The following is an 18,977-nucleotide window of genomic DNA, read 5'->3' on the forward strand; positions in this document are numbered from 1 at the left end:
TACTAGCCCTACCAAATACACCTCCTTTGGTGTTCTTATTGAAGCCCGTGCGGAAAGAATGGGGGAACAAATAAGCACGTGCGCCGCCGCCTACTTCTTGGAAGCCAAGTTAACGCACCTTATCAACTCCTACCTTGGAATCTACTTGTCCCTCCTGACCTCCCTGGTCCCAATATCCAACACCCAAAAAATGATCACAGCCTTCCAAGTCTTCAACGATATCATCAAATTCTCTCACTTCATCGACAAATATTAAATCGCTTAAAAATTAAAATATATATATAATCTCAATCTAAGCATATACCAAACACATGACAAATCTTATCTAACTTAAACCAAGCCACGCTAATCTAGAACAATTCCTAAGTATAATCCATTCCAAGAAAGTTCTTCATTGCACAGGAAGCCCTATAGTTTATCCCATATGTATCTATTTCAAGGGAATTGATGTCCTGCTTGTGTCACAAACCACAAAATCAAACCCAAAACCAGCCCAAAGTCCATAGATCCAACCCCTTTGAATATAAAGGGCCCAATCATCAAAGTAAGGAGCATACTTGAAGAAAAATGCTCACGCACAAAAGGATATGCTCTCTCTCTCTCTCTCTCTCTCTCTCTCTCAACAAAGAGAAACAAAACATTTTCTTGTTTTAAATTCTGATAGGTTTTGGCTGAGATTTGTGGGAGGACTTGAAAAACAAACATGGGAATAAAAAAAACAGGTAAACCAAATTGACACCCCTCTCATATAATTTGTTAAAATATTATATAATAAAAAGTATTAAACAAAACATTATAACCATGCAAGAAAATTAGAGGGACCCAATTGCAGAGAAAGGGACAACTGTTAGCCTCAAATCTTCCACCAAATGCCAAATCTCAACCGTCAAAAAACCCACATGGTCCCCTCATTGTGTTGATCGGCCCAACATTTATCTCCTCGGTCTTCTCTTCTAGGTGAGAGATAGAGAACATAAAGAACAAGAAAAATGCTGAAATAAACACAACCCAACAACTAGAAAAAAACTCTCTCTCTCTCTCTCCTCTCTCTTAAGGAATCAGAAACCAAGTTAAGGTGGGGGTTTAATTGAAGCTCTTTCTCTTTCTTTTTCTTTTTGTTAATTTCTGTTCCATGGAAGGCCAGATTACAGATGGGAAGAAGGCTGATGGAGCTTTGGAAGGATTTGCTCCTCTCTCTTCTACAAGGATTGATTGGAAACCCAGAAAGAGATCAGGTAGTAAGTATAATATATAGCTCCTCTGTTTCTCTTTCACTCTCTCTTTCTCTCTCTCTCTCTCTCTCTAAATTTCCCCAATTGAGAGTTCACCAATTCATTTGAATAATTTGAGATTTGTTTTTGGTGATGTTTGCATGATTTAAGACATACCCACCTACCCAATTATGTACAACTTAATAGCTATCATAATTCCTATGGATGTTCTTGAGGCTTATTGCATGGTTTCCTAAAATTTTATTTAACATTTTGAAGCTAAATTCCAGCATAATTCCATCTCCCTCTCATTTGATCATATTATCATTTCTAAACAATTTTGAGCTGTCACTAAAACTTCTATTATAATTCAAGGGATTAAAAAAATAACACAGAGAGAGAGAGAGAGAGAGAGAGAGAGAGAGAGAGAGAGAGAGAGAGACGTAAAATTAAACTGTTGTTAGGGGGTGCTGACTTTGCTCATACGTTACTTCGCTGGGGTTGGTTTGCTTAAATTGCTCTCTCTCTCATAATTATATGTATTTAATTGTATTTTTCTTTTCATTTTTGGCCTATAATCTTCTGTTGTTTTCACGCTTTACTCTTGGCCTTTGGTTTCCTTTTTATTTTTCTTTTCTTTTCTTTTAAGGGTCTTGACTTTGAATAAACAGCATATCTAATTTTTTTTATAAGAATGCGACCATACTTTTCTCTGGTCTTGGCGTATAAACAAAGTTGAATGCTACATGTGGTATGGTATGGGCTCTATGTCTCATCCAAATTTAATTGATCCTATGGCATTTCATTTCTTGGTTTTCATCCTTTTTTTTTTGGGTCAGTTCTAATAATATTTTCGGCTAGCATCTTTGAATTATTATACTTGACCCCAAAAAAAAAAAAATTTAAACAATCTGATTGCATTAAGTATTGCCATTATTGTGCTAATTTTTGTTTTTGGGTACTGCTCATAATTTGGCACTAGGTTTCAAGTTCCCAATTCTTTGGAAACGAAAATGAAAATCTGTAGAAGTTCTTCTGTTAACACTTGTTCATGATGTGACGCTTTACCAACCTTTGCTCATTATTATAATATGAACTTTTTTTTGTTGTCTTCTTTTCTTGTTTTTCCTGTTTTTCTTTTTCAAGTGTCTTGTTGGTTGGGATGCATGATTGCACTTGAAGTGTGATTTCCTCCTGTGGCTGGGGAAGAGGAAAAACCCTTTCTCCTGTTCCCTGTTTTACGCAACCTTTTTTACTTACAAGGTTCTATTGGATTTTTTTTTACCTGCTACATTATATCCTCCCCCTGTGGATCAAATCATCCATTTCAGTTGTCTGGCCACAGAGATATTGTATTATCGTCTAGGTTCATCTTTGATTTAGTAGTTAATTAATCGCCTTTTTGGCCGAGCACCTTATTTATTTTTAAGGAGGATGGAAGGAAGTCCAATCCCAGCATTTGTAAGTTGACCGCACAACGTTAAAGACAATCCCAATTTAATTGAAATAGTCCAGTTTAGGTCGAGCCACCAAACGAGGCCAAATTAGCTTTGAGGGTTTTTCGTTTATTAAGAATATGCAAGTGTCAAATTTCATCTGTTTCTTTAACAGCATTTCTTCCATCATCATTTTACTGAACTGAAGGACATGGCTGCAATTATGCATGGTATGCATGTATTCTATACTTCCTCAATTTTGTGGAGTGAAATGGCTGGTGCTATTGTACTCCACATATCAGTCAGTGCCTTCTCATCCTAAATATCCGTTGTGGTTTGAACTTTTGGTGCCTCCTTATTGTACAAATCTGCTGTATCTATCTCTAAATTCAATGGCACTAGAAAGTGAACTTGTTTCCCACAGCTAGCGGGAGGAATGTAGACAAGATAACAGAAGATACTGCTAATAATACTCCCAACAAACAGGAAGAGCCCGTCACTGAGGAGGAGATGCAGGACTTAGCTCCAGCTCCTGAGCTTTCTGAACGTCGAAAGGCTCTTTTTGAACCCTTAGAACCTGTAACAAATATCAATGGGAAGCGACCATCAGCTGAATCCTTACTTCCTCCGCCAGACTTTGATGCCACAACCTATCCTAAGGGGTGGCTGATTGGAAAAAAGCGAAAGCTAGTCAATGTTGATGTGGTTGAGAGTATGCGCAGGATCGCTGTGCAGGAAATGAACAGAAAGGTGTAATTTCTAGACACCTTACCTTTTTCTCCTCTATTAGGAAAAAAAAAAAAAGAATGGTTGCAATAAATTAAGCTTCTATTTTGGTTATCTCTTCAGGATAGGGAAATTGATGGACTAAATGAGCAATTGGAAGAGGATGCTAGGTGCCTAGAACACTTGCAACTTCAGCTCCTGCAAGAGCGAAGCAAACGGTCAGAGGTGGAGAGAGAAAATGGAATGCTGCAAGACCAGGTCACCATGCTAATGAACATGCTGGGAGAAGATGACCCGGTGGATGATGAAGGCCCCGACGCACCATAATTGTTTATTTGGTTTCTTTAATTCTTTTTGTACATTTGGTTGGAGAGAGTAGAAGTAATAATATGCAGTGCCAATGCTTGCACATGCGTGTTATAAAATTGTGAGTCATGCAAAAGTCATATACCAAAGTAAATATTGAAACTATATTTGTCTTGGATAGTTGGTCTTTACTGTCAAAGAATCAAACAACATTTCAATTCTATAAACGGTTTGAAGTATTTTGGTTTGTAGTCTTAAGGAGTAGCAATGGCAAGCTGGTTAACAATATCAAATCAACCTATGAGCACAACAGCGTACACAACTGGTATCGCCCAATGTGTTGATTTATTTTCCCAAATATTCAGAGACAAGACTAAAAGAGTGTTCACAAAACTCACATGGCTATAAAAGAACACTTGATCATTACACACAAAGGTTGAACAAAACGCAGCAAGACTAAAGCAGTTTGCAAGAACCAGGTCTACGTTATCAACGTATTAGGATTCTTCATCAACATACATTTCTGAATCCCTATGCTGTACGCGTTTTAGGAACAACCTGCAACTGTTGTATTCACAGATGCGAGAACTGACATAGATTTCTATGTTTTTGTACAGGACTACACAACGGCCGTAGATGACTACTCTAGCTTGGTTAAATATCATAAACTTATGACCAGTTAAAAAGAAACTGAGGAAGGGATGCTATCCTAGGAATATTTAGAAGAAGCTCCCCAAATGAGTCCCTTCTTGGCATTGTCAGTTCCTGCTTATTGTCATCATCATTTGGAACAGCACTGGACTTACCTTCATTGGACTCGTCCTTAGGTGCAGGAAAACCATCTGAAACCTTACTCTCATAAGCTGATGCAGAACCGGAGTTAGTTTCAGCTGTTTTCCCATCATCATTTACATCAAAGCAGTCATCAGTTTTGGCTTGCAAGTTTAGTGTTGTAGAAGGATCCTTCTGCAAAAGGCAATATAGGGAATTGACCCTTGACATGACGTATTGCTCATCTGAGGGTAAGGTGAATTGCGAGTCATTGAACAAGTATTGAGTAATCTCCTCCAAAACATCTCTGCTAGGTTGCTCCTTGCCAGATATCTTTCCAGAAATGCATTGTCCAATGTGGCTTACAAAATCGCTCATTGACATTGACATGGGAAGTCCAGGAACTTTCATTTGATTAAAATTGCTGGGCGTCTTTGAGGTTTCAGCTCCAAAGCTCCCAATTTTATCAATTGCAGGGGTGTCCATCACTACAAATATAAGACAATTTAGACCCACAACAAATGTGAAGCAGTGCCCATACCAAACTCAATTGTAATACTTCCACATCATAAAATATGGAGTAAATATTCATAGAACAAGGACAAACAGGTATATGTGACATAGTGGAACTGATAAACCAGATACAAGAAGGCCACATGCTTAAGTTGAGCAAACATTGACAACATTCATCTGACACCAATTCCGACAGATTAAGAGGTCGTAGCAAATTGTCCCACTAGCTATGGTCTCACATTTGTGCCAGACTTTATATCACATACATCAAACTTCCCCAAAACACTAAAAAATACAAAATAAAAAGAAAAAAAATTCACGTCATGAAAGACAGCTCTATTTGATATGACGGTTACTCACATGATTCCTCTAAAAAATGTGTAAAGGGGAGTTCTATTCACACCCCACCAAATACTGACTAGACATAGTCGGCATGATAGGAGAATGTTTGCAAGTATTATGTTCAGTATGATTTAGATTTGAGTCGGTTAAATAATGCTTTTCATTTTATGATCTCAAGTGCTAGTTTTAAGTCCTGATCCATCTTAACCTTAGCACCAGAGGCCTGCTGTAGATGAGGCTTATCAAACCAAAGGGACACCGATAAATGGACTTCATTCACAAATAATTTTCAGTTTCTGACTAATTGTTTCAAATTGGACCCACAAAATAATTTATAGTGTAAGGAATCAGTAAGTGATTCTATAACTGTTCAAGTTATTTACACAATGACTATTGACTGCTTCTGACTCGATATTTTGACAAAACAAGAAAACAGAACCAAATTACATGGTAATGAAATCTTGAGCCCAAAAAAAAAAGATGAAAATACAAGCCATGGGAGATTGGGACATGGGATTAATTGTGGATGAACAGTCCGTTCAACAAGGGGATTCTTAAATTTCGGAGGTGTGCAAATTTTTTTAGCAAAGAAATTTAGCAACTTCCTAATAATATAAGATGAAGGCTTCAATTGTTATATCAACGAGCTTTGACAATAAAGAAAGATGATGCATGGTTAACTATTTATGACCATATCTACCACAGTAACTCGTTTTACCATTTGCAGATTTACCTGAGCTAGGAGAAGAAATTTCCTGGGAATAATTTTCAGGACCTCTACCAATAAAATCTTGTTCATCTTTACACGGTGGCGAGTGAGTTCCAGAAGGTGATGCTGAATCCTGCAAACCAAATATAGCATGCCCCTCCTCATTTTTTGGACCAAACCGACGTCCATATTCATCAGGGTCACCTGATACTGTAACTCTAGCATCGAAAAATGGAGATTCTAACACAATTTCTGGCTGTTGGCTTAAGAAGTTGAGACGAGGATCACACTGAATAAGCTTTTCGAAATGCTTGCCAAAAAGCAAGCCTTGTGGGCACTGCAGAAAATGGCGCCTAAAACAACACAAAGGACAAAATCACATTACAGATTTGGAACACAGACAATACCAATTAGAAACATTATGCATAATAGTTACAAACTACCAGATCAACCTTGTAAAACTTCAAGTCTTACAAAAGCATTTATAAGGATTGCTTTTTTTGGGTGGCAACTGATGTGCATCTTTGTATGTTCCTTATATTCCAATCATTTAAAGCCCCAAAAAATTCAACAGATATATGTTTTGATATCTTCTATAAAGGTAATATAATATATTTTCTAACAGTTGATTGTTAACGAGAAACTTCTTACTACTTGAGCAAGTAAAATACAATCCCCGACTTTAGCTTGTGCCAGTTATTAAGCACATACGCATGTGTTCCAAATTTTACAAGTGGGGGAGACAGACAGGTAAACCAGTGGAATTGCTGAGATGGTGCTGTTCTAAAATATATCATAAAGGGGAAAATGATATCTAGCATGTTGCACTATGGCAAGATATGACTGAGGAGATTATTTGTGTGAGATAATTGTTCTGTACTTTAAATAAATTTTGACCTCATCATTCTAGTTGGCCAACCAAAGATCTTACCTTGCTTATAAGCTTCTCAAATTCTTTTAACAGTTCTCATAACTATAGTAACTACCCCACACCACTGATTTTTTTTTGTAAACTGGAAACATTGTGACAAAGATTCATGCTCAAAGCCATTTATAAATTTCAGTAACTCTATGAATGACTACAAGGTTAGATATTTAACCTGTTTAAAGTGGCCTGCCCAGCAGTAAAATCTGATGTTGCCTGCCACAAGGTATGTTTTCTAGGTTGTGGATTGGTCTCTCTAAAGAAAAGAGGCGGTCTAGCAAGCTGCACCAGAAAATAATATCAATCTATCGTAAGACACCATAGCATTAGACCCATAAAAAAGCATAGCTATGATTTTGAAGTACTGTAATTCCTTTATAGAAAAAGAAAAAAAAACACAAAAAAATGTAAACAATATATTACCACAACATCCAAAGTCCCTGGTCCATCATCTGGGTAATTTGCCTTGAGAGCCACAACATCTGACCACTGAATTTCCATCTTGTTCTTTAGACTACCATCAAGGACTTCCCACACAAGTTTATGCTTTGCAAAATAACACTTTGCCACTAGATCTCCCTCATATCTTGACTTATACTGCAACCCCAAAATCAATAAAACTTCAAATCAACATCAAAGCATATAGCATCAAATAAAGTGAATACAGAAAAAAAATGTCCAGTTTGGAAAGCAAAAGTACATAGTAAATTGTGGGTTATACCTCCCAAGTCCCAATCCTTAGAATGGAAGCCGGGAAATTCATAGCCTTGAGCTTATCCGAAGCACCGGAAGCGGTAGTTCCCTTGTGACCTCTCTTGCCTAGAGTAGCCAATTTAACAGAGTTTTCTTCAGATAGCTTCATTTGGATCAAATCCAAAAAAGATGGACTTTTTTTTAGATGCAAACCGAGCGGGCTCGGTTCATCCAGGGGATGGTACAGCGAAGGAGGAACTTCAAACTTGCCAGGCCCCAAACCCAACTGCTAAGACCACCCAAACATTATGAGCAAATTATCTACAAAACATGAAATATCTCTTCTTTCTGAAAACGACTGCCCAATCTGTTTGGTTGCTAAGAAAGTGCAGGAAATGCACATGATTCAATTCATGCTAATGGATATCACAAAATATTGACGAAATCAAACTATTATAAACCATAAACAGAGTATCAATTGAAAAACCACATAACATGAAATCAAAAACTGAAAAGAGATGAACACGAACCTGTGGAACCGAGTCGAGTTTGAGCCGCTTGTGAATTGGACCGAGTTGGGTGTCGAACGACTCATCGGCATCCAACTTCACCGCAACCTTTCGCGGACTCATTATTTGAACCATCGGCTCTAGCTTCCAACCCAATCGACAAATTTGCAGAGCGAGTCAAACAAGACGAACCAGAAAAAAGTCACCGAGTGAACTCAGCGATTTTCGCAGCCTGAAATGTTTCCAAAAATTTGCGTCAACGAAACAAACCCGTTTGGCTGTCTTCCCTTTCCTTTTAACGCAGAGAAGAAAGAAGCCTGTGGAAGGCCGTCACGTGCGTTCCACGTGACTTCAAGAATCGCAACGTGCACGAACAGAAGTAAATTAGACCAGAAGTTACGTAAATACCCTTAATATCAGGCGGTGACTGTACACTGGGAGGCGGCCGACGGCGGCTGATGGCGTCAGCTGATTTGGCGGTTTTTGGTCTGGGAACGAGGTCACGTGCGCGCAGGTGCGCGGGTTTGGATAAAATAGTGGGGCCCGCGTCGCGAAGCTTCTCAACTAGGCGCGCGGTTGTGCCCGGTGATTGGCCGGATGGTGATGAGTGAGTCCAATGTTTTGACACGTAAGAATTTGAGTCGAGGGGGAGTCTGCCGACGTGTCCTTGTGGATAAGCTTCAACACTTGTTTGTCAAACTTTCCTTTTTCTTTTTTTTTTGTTTTGTTTGTTTTTCTTTTTCGGCAAATAGATAATATAATAAATGGGATATAGACTTACTTTAAACGACAAGAAGATATTTTATTTTTTTAAGGAAATAATTAGACGTTAAAAACTCATGTTTCATGTTTTGCAAGAAGTGCCCAAAAATTTATTTTATAGAACTCGTCCAAATTTTGTTTGATTTCGCTTCATATATTTTAACACCTATGTGAAATGTTAAATTTGAATTCGATGACTCAAGTAACAATCTAATATCTTGTAGAAAATTTTAAATTCACCTGAAATATCAAAATACTATATTATTTATTATATTATATTTTTGAAAGAAAACGACCTACATATGATGAATAAAGCTTTAATGGATAGTAAATTATGGTGTGATCTAATGCAAAAAAATATTCAAATAGCATTTGACATTAAGTTTTATGGGATGCCAATGTGGACATCAAGCTTCATGCATGTCTTCAAATTCGTGTAGGACTTGACTATTCAGTTTGAACAATTTTTTCATGTAATTTTTGTCATTTCTTGTTCACGTAGCAATTTAACATGTCGGTTGAAGATGCTCTATCTAATCGTGTGAACGTGTCAATAAAGATGATAATTAAATTACGTTACATATGGCACATTAGTAGTGTGTATGTGAGAAATCCTCTCCCTTTATAATTTAGACTCAGTTATATTTAAAAATAAAATCTATGTATAATTATATACATATTTTTTTTGTTAATTCTTATTCTTTTTGCATTATTTTATCATTAAATTGTACCAAATTGGAAGAACTTATTGTGAAAATAGGTCAATTTATTGCCATAGTTTTTTATTTATTTAATTTTTACATAAGTGATATTGGGGGAGAAGGGAGCTCGATGTCATATTGAGCTCAATTATTTTTTAGCTCATTAGTAAAGAACCAAGCAAAACAGAGCTCAAACTCAGAAAATATGACCTGGGGAACTTCTATGATTGCAAGCTCTTCTTCGAGACTAAATGTGACCAACGGGAATACTTTCAAGATAAGAGCTTCTTGACAGACACTCAACTAGAAATCCAATAGGCGTATCGAGAGGCTATTCTTCAGAGTAAACTCTGGTGGAGAACTATACTTGCCATTATAGAAATCTCATCAAACGATAGATTTACTTCTACTTGTAGATAAGTAGTAAAATGGAGAAAATGTGCGATGTGCAATAAAAATTGTAACTTCAGTGTGAGACTCATTTCTATTATTGAGAACCTCTATTTATTGGATTAAATTCATTGATCACCAAGGTAACCAAAGTTAACATGAATTTAAGTTCCTAATTTGAGGCAATATCATGAGAGATAATGATTTATCTTGCACTCCAATCTTCCCAAGAGTATTACTAGAAAAAAAGGGGCATTTTCTGGTCCTCATTTCCCAGTACCCAAAAAAAGAAGGAACCTTTCTTCTCCCCATCCGTTTTCGGTTAAGAAGATGTGAAAGCACCTCTCTCTATATAAATATAAGAACAGTGCGTTCTGAAGTGTGAAGTGGGAATCAATTATTTTTTAGCTCATTAGTAAAGAACCAAGCAAAATATTGAACCATGAACGAAGAAAGGCATGAGAGAAAAGCATAACCAAACATGGGAATGAACATCTTCCATTCACATAATATGGGATTAGATGTAGGAGTTCCATTCCCAATAAATTTACTGTGCAAACCAAACGAGCCTTTAGGACTTTATTTACTGATCTTGTCGAGTATCGTACTTTTATAGGTCCCTCGGGCGATCCAATCATTAGTGGCCCAAATCCTTATAACTTCGAGATTACTCTATCATATGACAATTTAACATGTTTCTTTAATGAGCTAACTCTCGCGATATTATGATGGTGGACCAATATCATCGTCTTCCGGTCATTAGGTCATTTGCTAACTATATTGGGCCTTAATCTAACCATTCTTATCAGCCCAAAGGCAGTGCATCTTCTTTTTTTTTTCTTTTTTTTCTTTTTTTTAAATAAGGAAAATATTCAATTACAAACATAAACCTCGAGAGCATGCAGGCCCAAACAAATCAAAGTAAAAAAAGGAATGGAACAATTCAAAGGGAAACCATGCTCCCAAAGCATAGAAGGAGAGAGCCCATGACCAACATTAGCCAGGGCATCAGCTGTGAAGTTGGCCTCACAAAAAACATGCTTGAAAGAGACCTCCTCCCACAGGGAACATAGCATTAAAATATCATGAGTTAGCAACTTGATACTCCAAGGGATAGAGGCAGCTAATCCATGCAGTCAATGACAATCTTAGAATCACCTTCGACCAACACTTTGCCCCAGCCATTATGCACCATATAAGCAAGACCATCCCGCAACGCTAAGCATTCAGCCACAGTGATAGTAACCTCGCCAATTTTCTTTGCCCTAGCAAGTAAAGCATGACCATCACTGTTTCCAATAATGAACCCAATTGTAGCACTATTGTTGTGCACATACCCATCAAAATTGAATTTAACCCAACCAAGAGGAGGACGATTCCATTTGACATCCACATGAACATAAGACTTAGAAGAAGGATGGAAGTTGTGTCTCCAATAGTCCATACCCACCTGACCAACTACAGCAAGAGCTCTGAAAGGATGAGGGGGAATATTTTGGAAGATGAGGTGGTTTTTAGTTCCCAGATTTTCCAACAAATTAGGAGAGCTTTAGATAGGTTATCTGGGCCATCTGGATTGGTGGAGTTATTAAGGGAGTTTAACCAATAAAGGTAATCAAAATTCTGGGTTTCAAAATCAGTGGGCAAGTACTAGTTGGTACAATTCCAAATTGACTTGGTAAAAGGTGAAAGTAAAGAATAGGTGGTTAATAATTTCACTATGATTTTTACAGAGAGGGCATTCAGGGTCCACAGTTGGGATAAATCTATGTTGTTTGTACTATATCTGACCCCCCACTCACATCATGACACGTGGAATGTGAACGAAGCTGAGACCAACTCGGTGAGCCACGCCGAACGGTCAATCAGCACACACCACTGATTCATACACGGTCGTCAAAGTCAGTAAGTGTTAACGACTGACTCACCTGCACTAATCTTCGGCACATGATGCTGAGCAACCAACTAGCACATCAGGCCGATTCTGACAGATAACCTCGGAACTCCAGCCAGAACCTATCAGGGCACGTGTTGACCGTCGAAGACACTCCTACGAGTCCCACATCGAAACTAAGTACTAAAAGCATCTCAAATGCTCTCTATAAATAAAGCCCCTTGGCCCAGCCAAGAGGTAAGACTGTTTACTTAACTCGTGCTTTTACACTGTCAATAGAATTGCTCTTAACCACTAACTTTGGCATCAGAGCGTCTTCGGCTGGCACCTCACCGGTGCTTCAGACCCTACATACCGTTTCTCTCTTCAGGCCGAACCTAGCATCGCCTGAAGAAGGACACTATGGTCCAAAGGCTCCTCGGGTCCGAACCATTCACATCACTTGTAAGTTAGCCTTATCTCTATCTGTTTAGTTTTAGTGCAAACAGATTGGCGCCGTCTGTAGGAATCTTCAATCGTCGATCGACCCATATCTCTCTTGAGCGAAAATGAATCCACCTACTTCCCTGATTACCGATAGTCTCATCCTCGACTTGGCTAGCGAAGCGAGCCCCGCTCCCCCACCAAGCATACTTCGAAAGGAAACACCAGCCAGGCAACACACATTGGAGGCTCGAATGGAAGCCTTACAGCAAGAAATGACAAAGATGCAGGAGCACAACATCCTATCGTCCAAACCCGGAGGGAACTCTACGACCATCAATCATATTCGGCCCAACTACGAGAGGATCTAGAGCGGACCACGGCCCCCCGGCAGGAACAGTCATAAAAAAGTGTGTTGAAGCCCAGCGGTTGTGGCAGGAAAAAAGAACGAGCCGCAGCCATACCTTCCACCTCTCGTCAACTGTTTGTGCCCTCCCTTAACGATCGGCACCAAAAGTACTGAGTCTACTTCAATTGCAAAGACAGGCTCAACGATCGACACAAGGGGGGCCAACCATCTCCGATCCAAGTTCAGGCCAAGCACGACGACCGGCGCCTGAACGATCTGGGACCTAAGTCCCCACCCCTCCGAAGATACAGTACAATTACCCTGGAGGAAACAGACGAATCAGACTATGTCCCAACTTCTCCCGAGACTACGGCTTCTTATCGATCGGCAGGGCCCAGACAATCTCGCCATTAGAACAACCGGCCAACACCGGAGGACGATCGGCATAGCCATCTTGCCCGGACCTTTGGCTGAACGACAGGTCACCAGACAGTTGCTCCACAAGGAACAGAAGCCTTTTGCGGGAACCTGCCTCATGCTAATCCCACTATCCGCCTTCTCCTCTAGAAGATCAACCGAATCGAGGAAGAACAAAACCAATCTCAAACGCCAGCTTGGGGCAAGATCCAGCCAGGACCATACATCGATCGAATCCGAACCTTCAAACACAAGAAAAATGTCTAACAACTCCGAATATCGTTCTACACAGGGGTAGAGGACCCTGTCACTCACATACACACCTTTCAATCGGCATTAGGGTGCAAAGGACTTACCGACGAGGGCCAATGCCTACTGTTCCCCTCTACTTTGGCCTGAGCCGCCCAAAACTGGTTTTACAGACTGGAGGCAGGTACGATTGACTATTTCGATCAGTTAAAGCAGATTTTTCTCAATCATTTTATGATACTGACCAATCGATTGTACTCTGCCGATGACCTCTACACCATCCGGCAAAGGGATGACGAACCCTTAAGGGAATATGCAGCTAGATTCAACAAAAAATATTCTTGGTGTCCCGAAATGAACGACCGAACGGCATTCACCACCTTCAGAAGCGGTCTTCGAGTGTCTCAATTTCGCTATTCGGTCTACAACAACAACTGGACGACCTATGATGAATTAATAAAACAAACGGCAATACACGCCAAGGCCGAATACTTCAACGCAAAAAGAGAGCCTTTGGCGCCCACCCTTCAATCGGCATCTACCGATTAGCCTAAGGATCGAGCCCACGACCGCTTCCCATCCACCCAAACAAAATACCCTACCCTCTTTCGAACAGCACCCCAGGTGTTCACCCCTTTCACTGGAGGCAAGATGAGGGATGGTTTTCAGGGTCGGCTGGACGGGAACAAACATGCAAGCACTACGAAGGCTAACTCAATTTCAAGAACACGAAGGATCGGCAAGCTGAGGTATTTACCCTCCTCAACCCGACCTATGAGTACGTCCTAGTAAACAAAAACTAGCTGATACCAAAGCCAAATAGTAGAAAACTTCATCGTCCAAGCGACAAGGACACGGGGGTATTCTACCGATATCATTAATACAACGGCCACGACACTGAATCATGCATTGCCTTTTGCAAAATTATCGAATGCTTGATCAGCGAAGATAGGCTTGATCAATATCTTGGTAAGCGATCGGCCCCCAAGCAGCCAAGCAATCGGCAGATTAACATGATCAATGGCGGAGCACCAATTATCGATTCTAGCAACCGGTCGATCAAGAACTATGTGCGTGCCGTTCGGCACCCACAGATGCTCAGCGTCATTGAAGGGCGCCATAGCAAGATCCGACGAATTGGGTGGGAACCCATCACATTTTCTGATGAAGAGGAAAAGGGTATCCTTATCGATACAGGTAGCTCGATCAACGTACTCTTCGTCGATGCCTTCCAAAGCCTTAGAATCGAGCACCAATGCCTCAATAAAGACATCACCCCTCTTTTAAGTTTCTCCGTTGACGTTGTGGAACAGATTATAAGCGTCCAACTTCCCTTTGTCTTCGGCGCCGTCCCCAAAAGAACGATTGTCTATACCCACTTCCTGGTAGTCGATTGTCCAACGGCTTACAACACCATCATCGGCAGGCCCGCACTAACTCGGATGAAAGCCATACTACACATGCTGCTGCTCAAATTCCCAACACACGCTGGCATCTGCCAAGTACGAGGGGACCAACTGAGTGCACGAATGTGCTATGTTTCGGCAACTCGAGAATCAGCAAGGGCAACACGAGTCGCTCGCAGTTTCCATCGTCACCATGCCGAACGACAAGGGATGTTATGATCAACTAGATGACCCCCTGAGATGAAAGCGTCACGCCACAGGCTCAGCCAGTCGAGGACCTAGAAACGGTGCCCCTCTCCAACACACTGACCGATCGGCAGCTCAAGATAAGTACCTCCCTCATTCATTGCTTTCCTCAAAGCCAAGACAGAAGTTTTTGCCTGGTCTTAAGATGACATGTCAGGCATCTCCCCGGATGTCATCAACCATAGGCTCAGTATCTGTCCATCCTTCAAACCAATCCTCCAGAAATGACGGGCATATGACGCCGAACGGTACGAGGCAATGAAACTTAAAGTAGACAAACTAAAGACAATCGGCTTCATCTGGGAGGTAACCGATCCTATTTGGCTCCCGAATTCAGTCCTTGTCAAGAAGATTGGTGGGGCCTGGCGAATGTGCCATGACTATACGAATCTCAACAAGGCATGTCTGAAAGACAGCTTCCCACTACCTAGAATCAATCAACTGGTAGACGTCAAGGCCGGTCATGAGCTCCTCAGCTTCATGGACTCATATTCAGGCTATAACTAGATTCTCATGCATCCCACCAATCGCGAGCATACGACATTCATCACCGACAAAGGTCTCTATTGCTATAACATCATGTCGTTCAGCTTGAAGAATGCAAGGGCAACATATCAACGGTTGGTCAACAAAATATTTGCCGAACTCATCGGCACCTCGATGGAGGTCTATGTGGACGACATACTGGTTAAAAGTAAGACCGCCAACGATCACCTCCTTAAACTCTCCCTAATGTTCGACATCCTGAAGATACAACATGCGCCTTAATCCAAACAAGTGCGTCTTCGGCGTTTCATCCAGCAAATTCCTCGGCTTTATGATCAGTCAGCGAGGTATCAAGGCTAACTCCGAAACAATCAGGGCACTACCTGATATGCAGGTGCCGAAGACGAAAAAGGACGTTTAGAGCCTCACCGGATGAGTCACCGCCTTGGCCCGATTCATATCTAAGGCCACCGATCGGTGTGTCAAGGGCAGCAAGCGACAGATCGTATGGATTGTCGAATGCAACCGAGCTTTCCAAGACCTCAAAACTTACATGAGTAAAGCGTCTTTGCTGTCAAAACCTCTCCTGGGAGAAAAACTCATTATCTACCTTTCAGTCTCGGCAACGGTACTGAGCTCCGTACTCATTCGAAGACCAAACGGTATCGAGCTTCCTGTCTTCTACACAAGCCACAGACTATAAGACACAGAGCAACGGTACCCCCAACTGGAAAAGCTAGCTTATGCCTTCATCCTCTCCGCCCGTAAACTTCGGCCCTATTTCCAGACTCACACTATTGATGTACTCACCAATCATCCCTTGCGCCAAGTCTTACAGAAGCCAGAGACATCGGGACGACTGATCAAATAGGCCATCGAGCTTGGTGAATTTGACATTCACTACCACTCTCGACTTGCTGAAAAAGGACAAGCCATAGTTAATTTTATCTCCAACTGACTCTTCCATCAGAAGGCAAACGACCAGCTGATCCCACCCCCGAACTGACCACGACGGCCTCGGAAGATCATCCTACTGAAAAAGTATTCGACTTGATGATCCTTCAATGGACACTATATGTAGACGGTTCGTGCAATCGACAGGGCAGCAGAGCAGGCCTAGTCCTGAAAGCACCAGACCAAACTACAATCGAATACGCCATTCGATTCCAGTTTCGTGCCTCCAACGACAAAGCCGAACATGAAGACCTCTTAGCAAGCCTTTAGCTCGCAAAACAACTAACAACTAACAATTTGTAGCGATTCCCAACTTGTCGTGAACTAGGTAATCACCGAATTTGAAGCGAATGACGAATCCATGGTGGCCTACCTAGCACAGGCCCGCCTATTGCTCAACCAGTTCAACACATGCCAAATCCGGCAGGTCTCCAGATATGAGAATAGTCATGCCGACGCTCTATCTAGACTTGTATCCGAGATCGACGACCTAGTAGGACTCCACGTACCAATTGAAATCCTCACTCGGCGGAGCACTACCGAAGCTGAGGTTTATGCCGTTCGGCAGGACCCAAGTTAGATGGACCCAATACACACATACCTAATGGATGGCACGTTTTCGGCCGACAAAGCCGAGGCCAAGGCCGTCCGCCGTTGATCGGCACAGTATCTTCTGCTACAAAAGACACTGTACAGATGCGGTCATTCCCTACTGTTGCTACGCTGCATCATGCCACAATAAGGGGAATATTTTCTGCGATAAATTCACAAGGGTGCTTGCGGCGATCATTCGAGAGACCAATCCTTAGCCTTCAAAACCGTTCGATAAGGCTATTATTGGCCAACTCTCCACTCAAATGCCGTCAAGCTTGTACAACAGTGTGGCTCTTGCCAACGCTTTGGCTCGATTCCAAAGCAGCCAGTCGAACCTCTTACCCCAATGGTCAGTCCTTGGCCATTTGCGCAGTGGGGATTGGACCTTATCGGCCATATGCCACAAGGTAAGGGACAACTCAAATTTGCAGTCGTCGCAGTGAACTACTTTACAAAGTAGGTCGAAGCCGAAGCCCATGCTACGATCACCGCCGCCAAAATCAAGCACTTCGTATGGAAAAACATCATCTACCAATTTGACCTCCCGAACGCAATCATCACCGACAACGGTAAACAGTTCGATTGGTCTCGCTTTCGGCACCTATGCTCCTGATTCAACATCAACATTTTCTTCGCATCTCTGGCACATCCACAATCCAATGGCTTTGCCAGCCTCGGCGATCCTCACTCGGCTGTCCTCAAACCTCTCCCGACACCGATCGGCAGCGTTTAGGGCTCGCTTCATGCAGAGACACATCTCCATGCCAGCCTACCAAAATAGCAATATGTCAATATCGATCTTGTGTACACTTGGAAACTACAACACACAACACTTACCGCAGCTTGATGGCTGAAGGCTCAGCTGGCTAGCTCGCGCACCGTCTTCATCGGCAGCTGCTCCAACTTCGAGAGCTCCATCTATGTGTCGTCAATGAAGCAGTTGACGAATGGCATAACCTTCTGAGGGCATGCCACATTCACTAGCCGGGCTTCTTCCTCTGCCTCATCACCGAGAATTAGAACGGCAGCCCCCTCAACCGCTTTAGAAGAGGGGTCACGTCGAGGGCGCCCTTGATCTGCCACTTCCCGGTGACTTGGAGGTAGGCCTCGTGAATGGCCTCGACCTCGGCCATCCTCTTTTCCCTACAGCGATCAGCTGCCGTCACCTCCGCAATCGAAGACCCCTCAGCCTGACGCGATGACTTCGTCCTCAGCTTCGAGGGACCACTTTTCTTCTTTTGTTAAGGCGCTCGAGACTCCAGCCGCCTCCTCGTCGCGTCTATTATTGCCCTACCCCCCGCCACTACAAACAAAGTAAAAATACAAAGTTAGCAAACGAACGGCATGTAGAAATAGAAACAGTACAAGACGTGCCGAACGGCAACACTTACTGTTCCTTTTCTCCTCTTCTTCTTTCTCCTTGGATGCGGTTGGTCATTTCAAAGACATTGAGATAAGCAAATGTACATCCCAGGTTAGCTTCGGCTACCAATTTTTTTTAATTAAATTAAAAAAAAAGGACAACTACAACGTCACCCTATATCCTATCGATTGTTTGAAAGGTTGTGGGGATGGACCTCTCCACGATCACCCCTGGTGCCAATTCCCAAGCTCCGGAAACCAGCACCCGACGCAGATGCCACGTCTTCTACAAGCTCGGCACCCCCACTACGAAATGCCCATGCTGACCAGCAGACAGACAGTTCGACTGAACCCACCCCCCTTGGTCAGCGCTTTTCGCCCAGGTCAGAATGTCGAACGTCGTGATCGTCCCAAGTAGTGTAATCCAGAAGTTTGAATTAAACTGCCCATGAGCATAGCTGATTTGGGCCAGGATCTTCTGCATCGAATGTCTCAATAGCAGCCGAAGCCCATGTTTGAAGGCATCGGTGAAGAAGACCACATCACCATCCGGATTGCTCAAGGACTCCAACAGCCCAGGGATCTGCATCACTACCGAGTCCA

At 42.0% G+C, this 18,977-nt stretch overlaps 2 protein-coding genes across 5 annotated transcripts; one reads left to right on the forward strand and one right to left on the reverse strand.

Annotated features, from left to right (window-relative positions):
- LOC18784057 (protein HEADING DATE REPRESSOR 1) lies at positions 964-3,930 on the forward strand. Of its 4 annotated transcripts, XM_020560866.1 has the most exons (4): positions 964-1,075; positions 1,145-1,238; positions 3,134-3,397; positions 3,497-3,859. In XM_020560866.1, exons 2-4 carry the CDS (start codon positions 1,152-1,154, stop codon positions 3,698-3,700), a joined length of 555 nt encoding a protein of 184 aa, XP_020416455.1. In that variant the 5' UTR covers positions 964-1,075; positions 1,145-1,151; the 3' UTR covers positions 3,701-3,859. The 4 variants fall into 4 exon arrangements, with proteins under 4 accessions (XP_020416455.1, XP_007215962.1, XP_020416454.1 ...); XM_007215900.2 differs by having other exon boundaries at positions 964-1,238; positions 3,072-3,397; positions 3,497-3,930; XM_020560865.1 differs by having other exon boundaries at positions 964-1,235; positions 3,072-3,397; positions 3,497-3,930.
- LOC18782611 lies at positions 4,010-8,429 on the reverse strand. The gene is made up of 6 exons (XM_020560864.1): positions 8,163-8,429; positions 7,661-7,918; positions 7,363-7,536; positions 7,115-7,221; positions 6,039-6,367; positions 4,010-4,938 (listed from the first exon to the last, which is right to left on the reverse strand). The coding sequence occupies exons 1-6, from the start codon at positions 8,274-8,276 to the stop codon at positions 4,349-4,351; spliced, it is 1,572 nt and encodes a 523-aa protein (XP_020416453.1). The 5' UTR covers positions 8,277-8,429; the 3' UTR covers positions 4,010-4,348.

The sequence above is a fragment of the Prunus persica genome, chromosome G3 (assembly GCF_000346465.2).
Source record: "Prunus persica cultivar Lovell chromosome G3, Prunus_persica_NCBIv2, whole genome shotgun sequence".
NCBI classification, from domain to species: Eukaryota; Viridiplantae; Streptophyta; class Magnoliopsida; order Rosales; family Rosaceae; genus Prunus; species Prunus persica.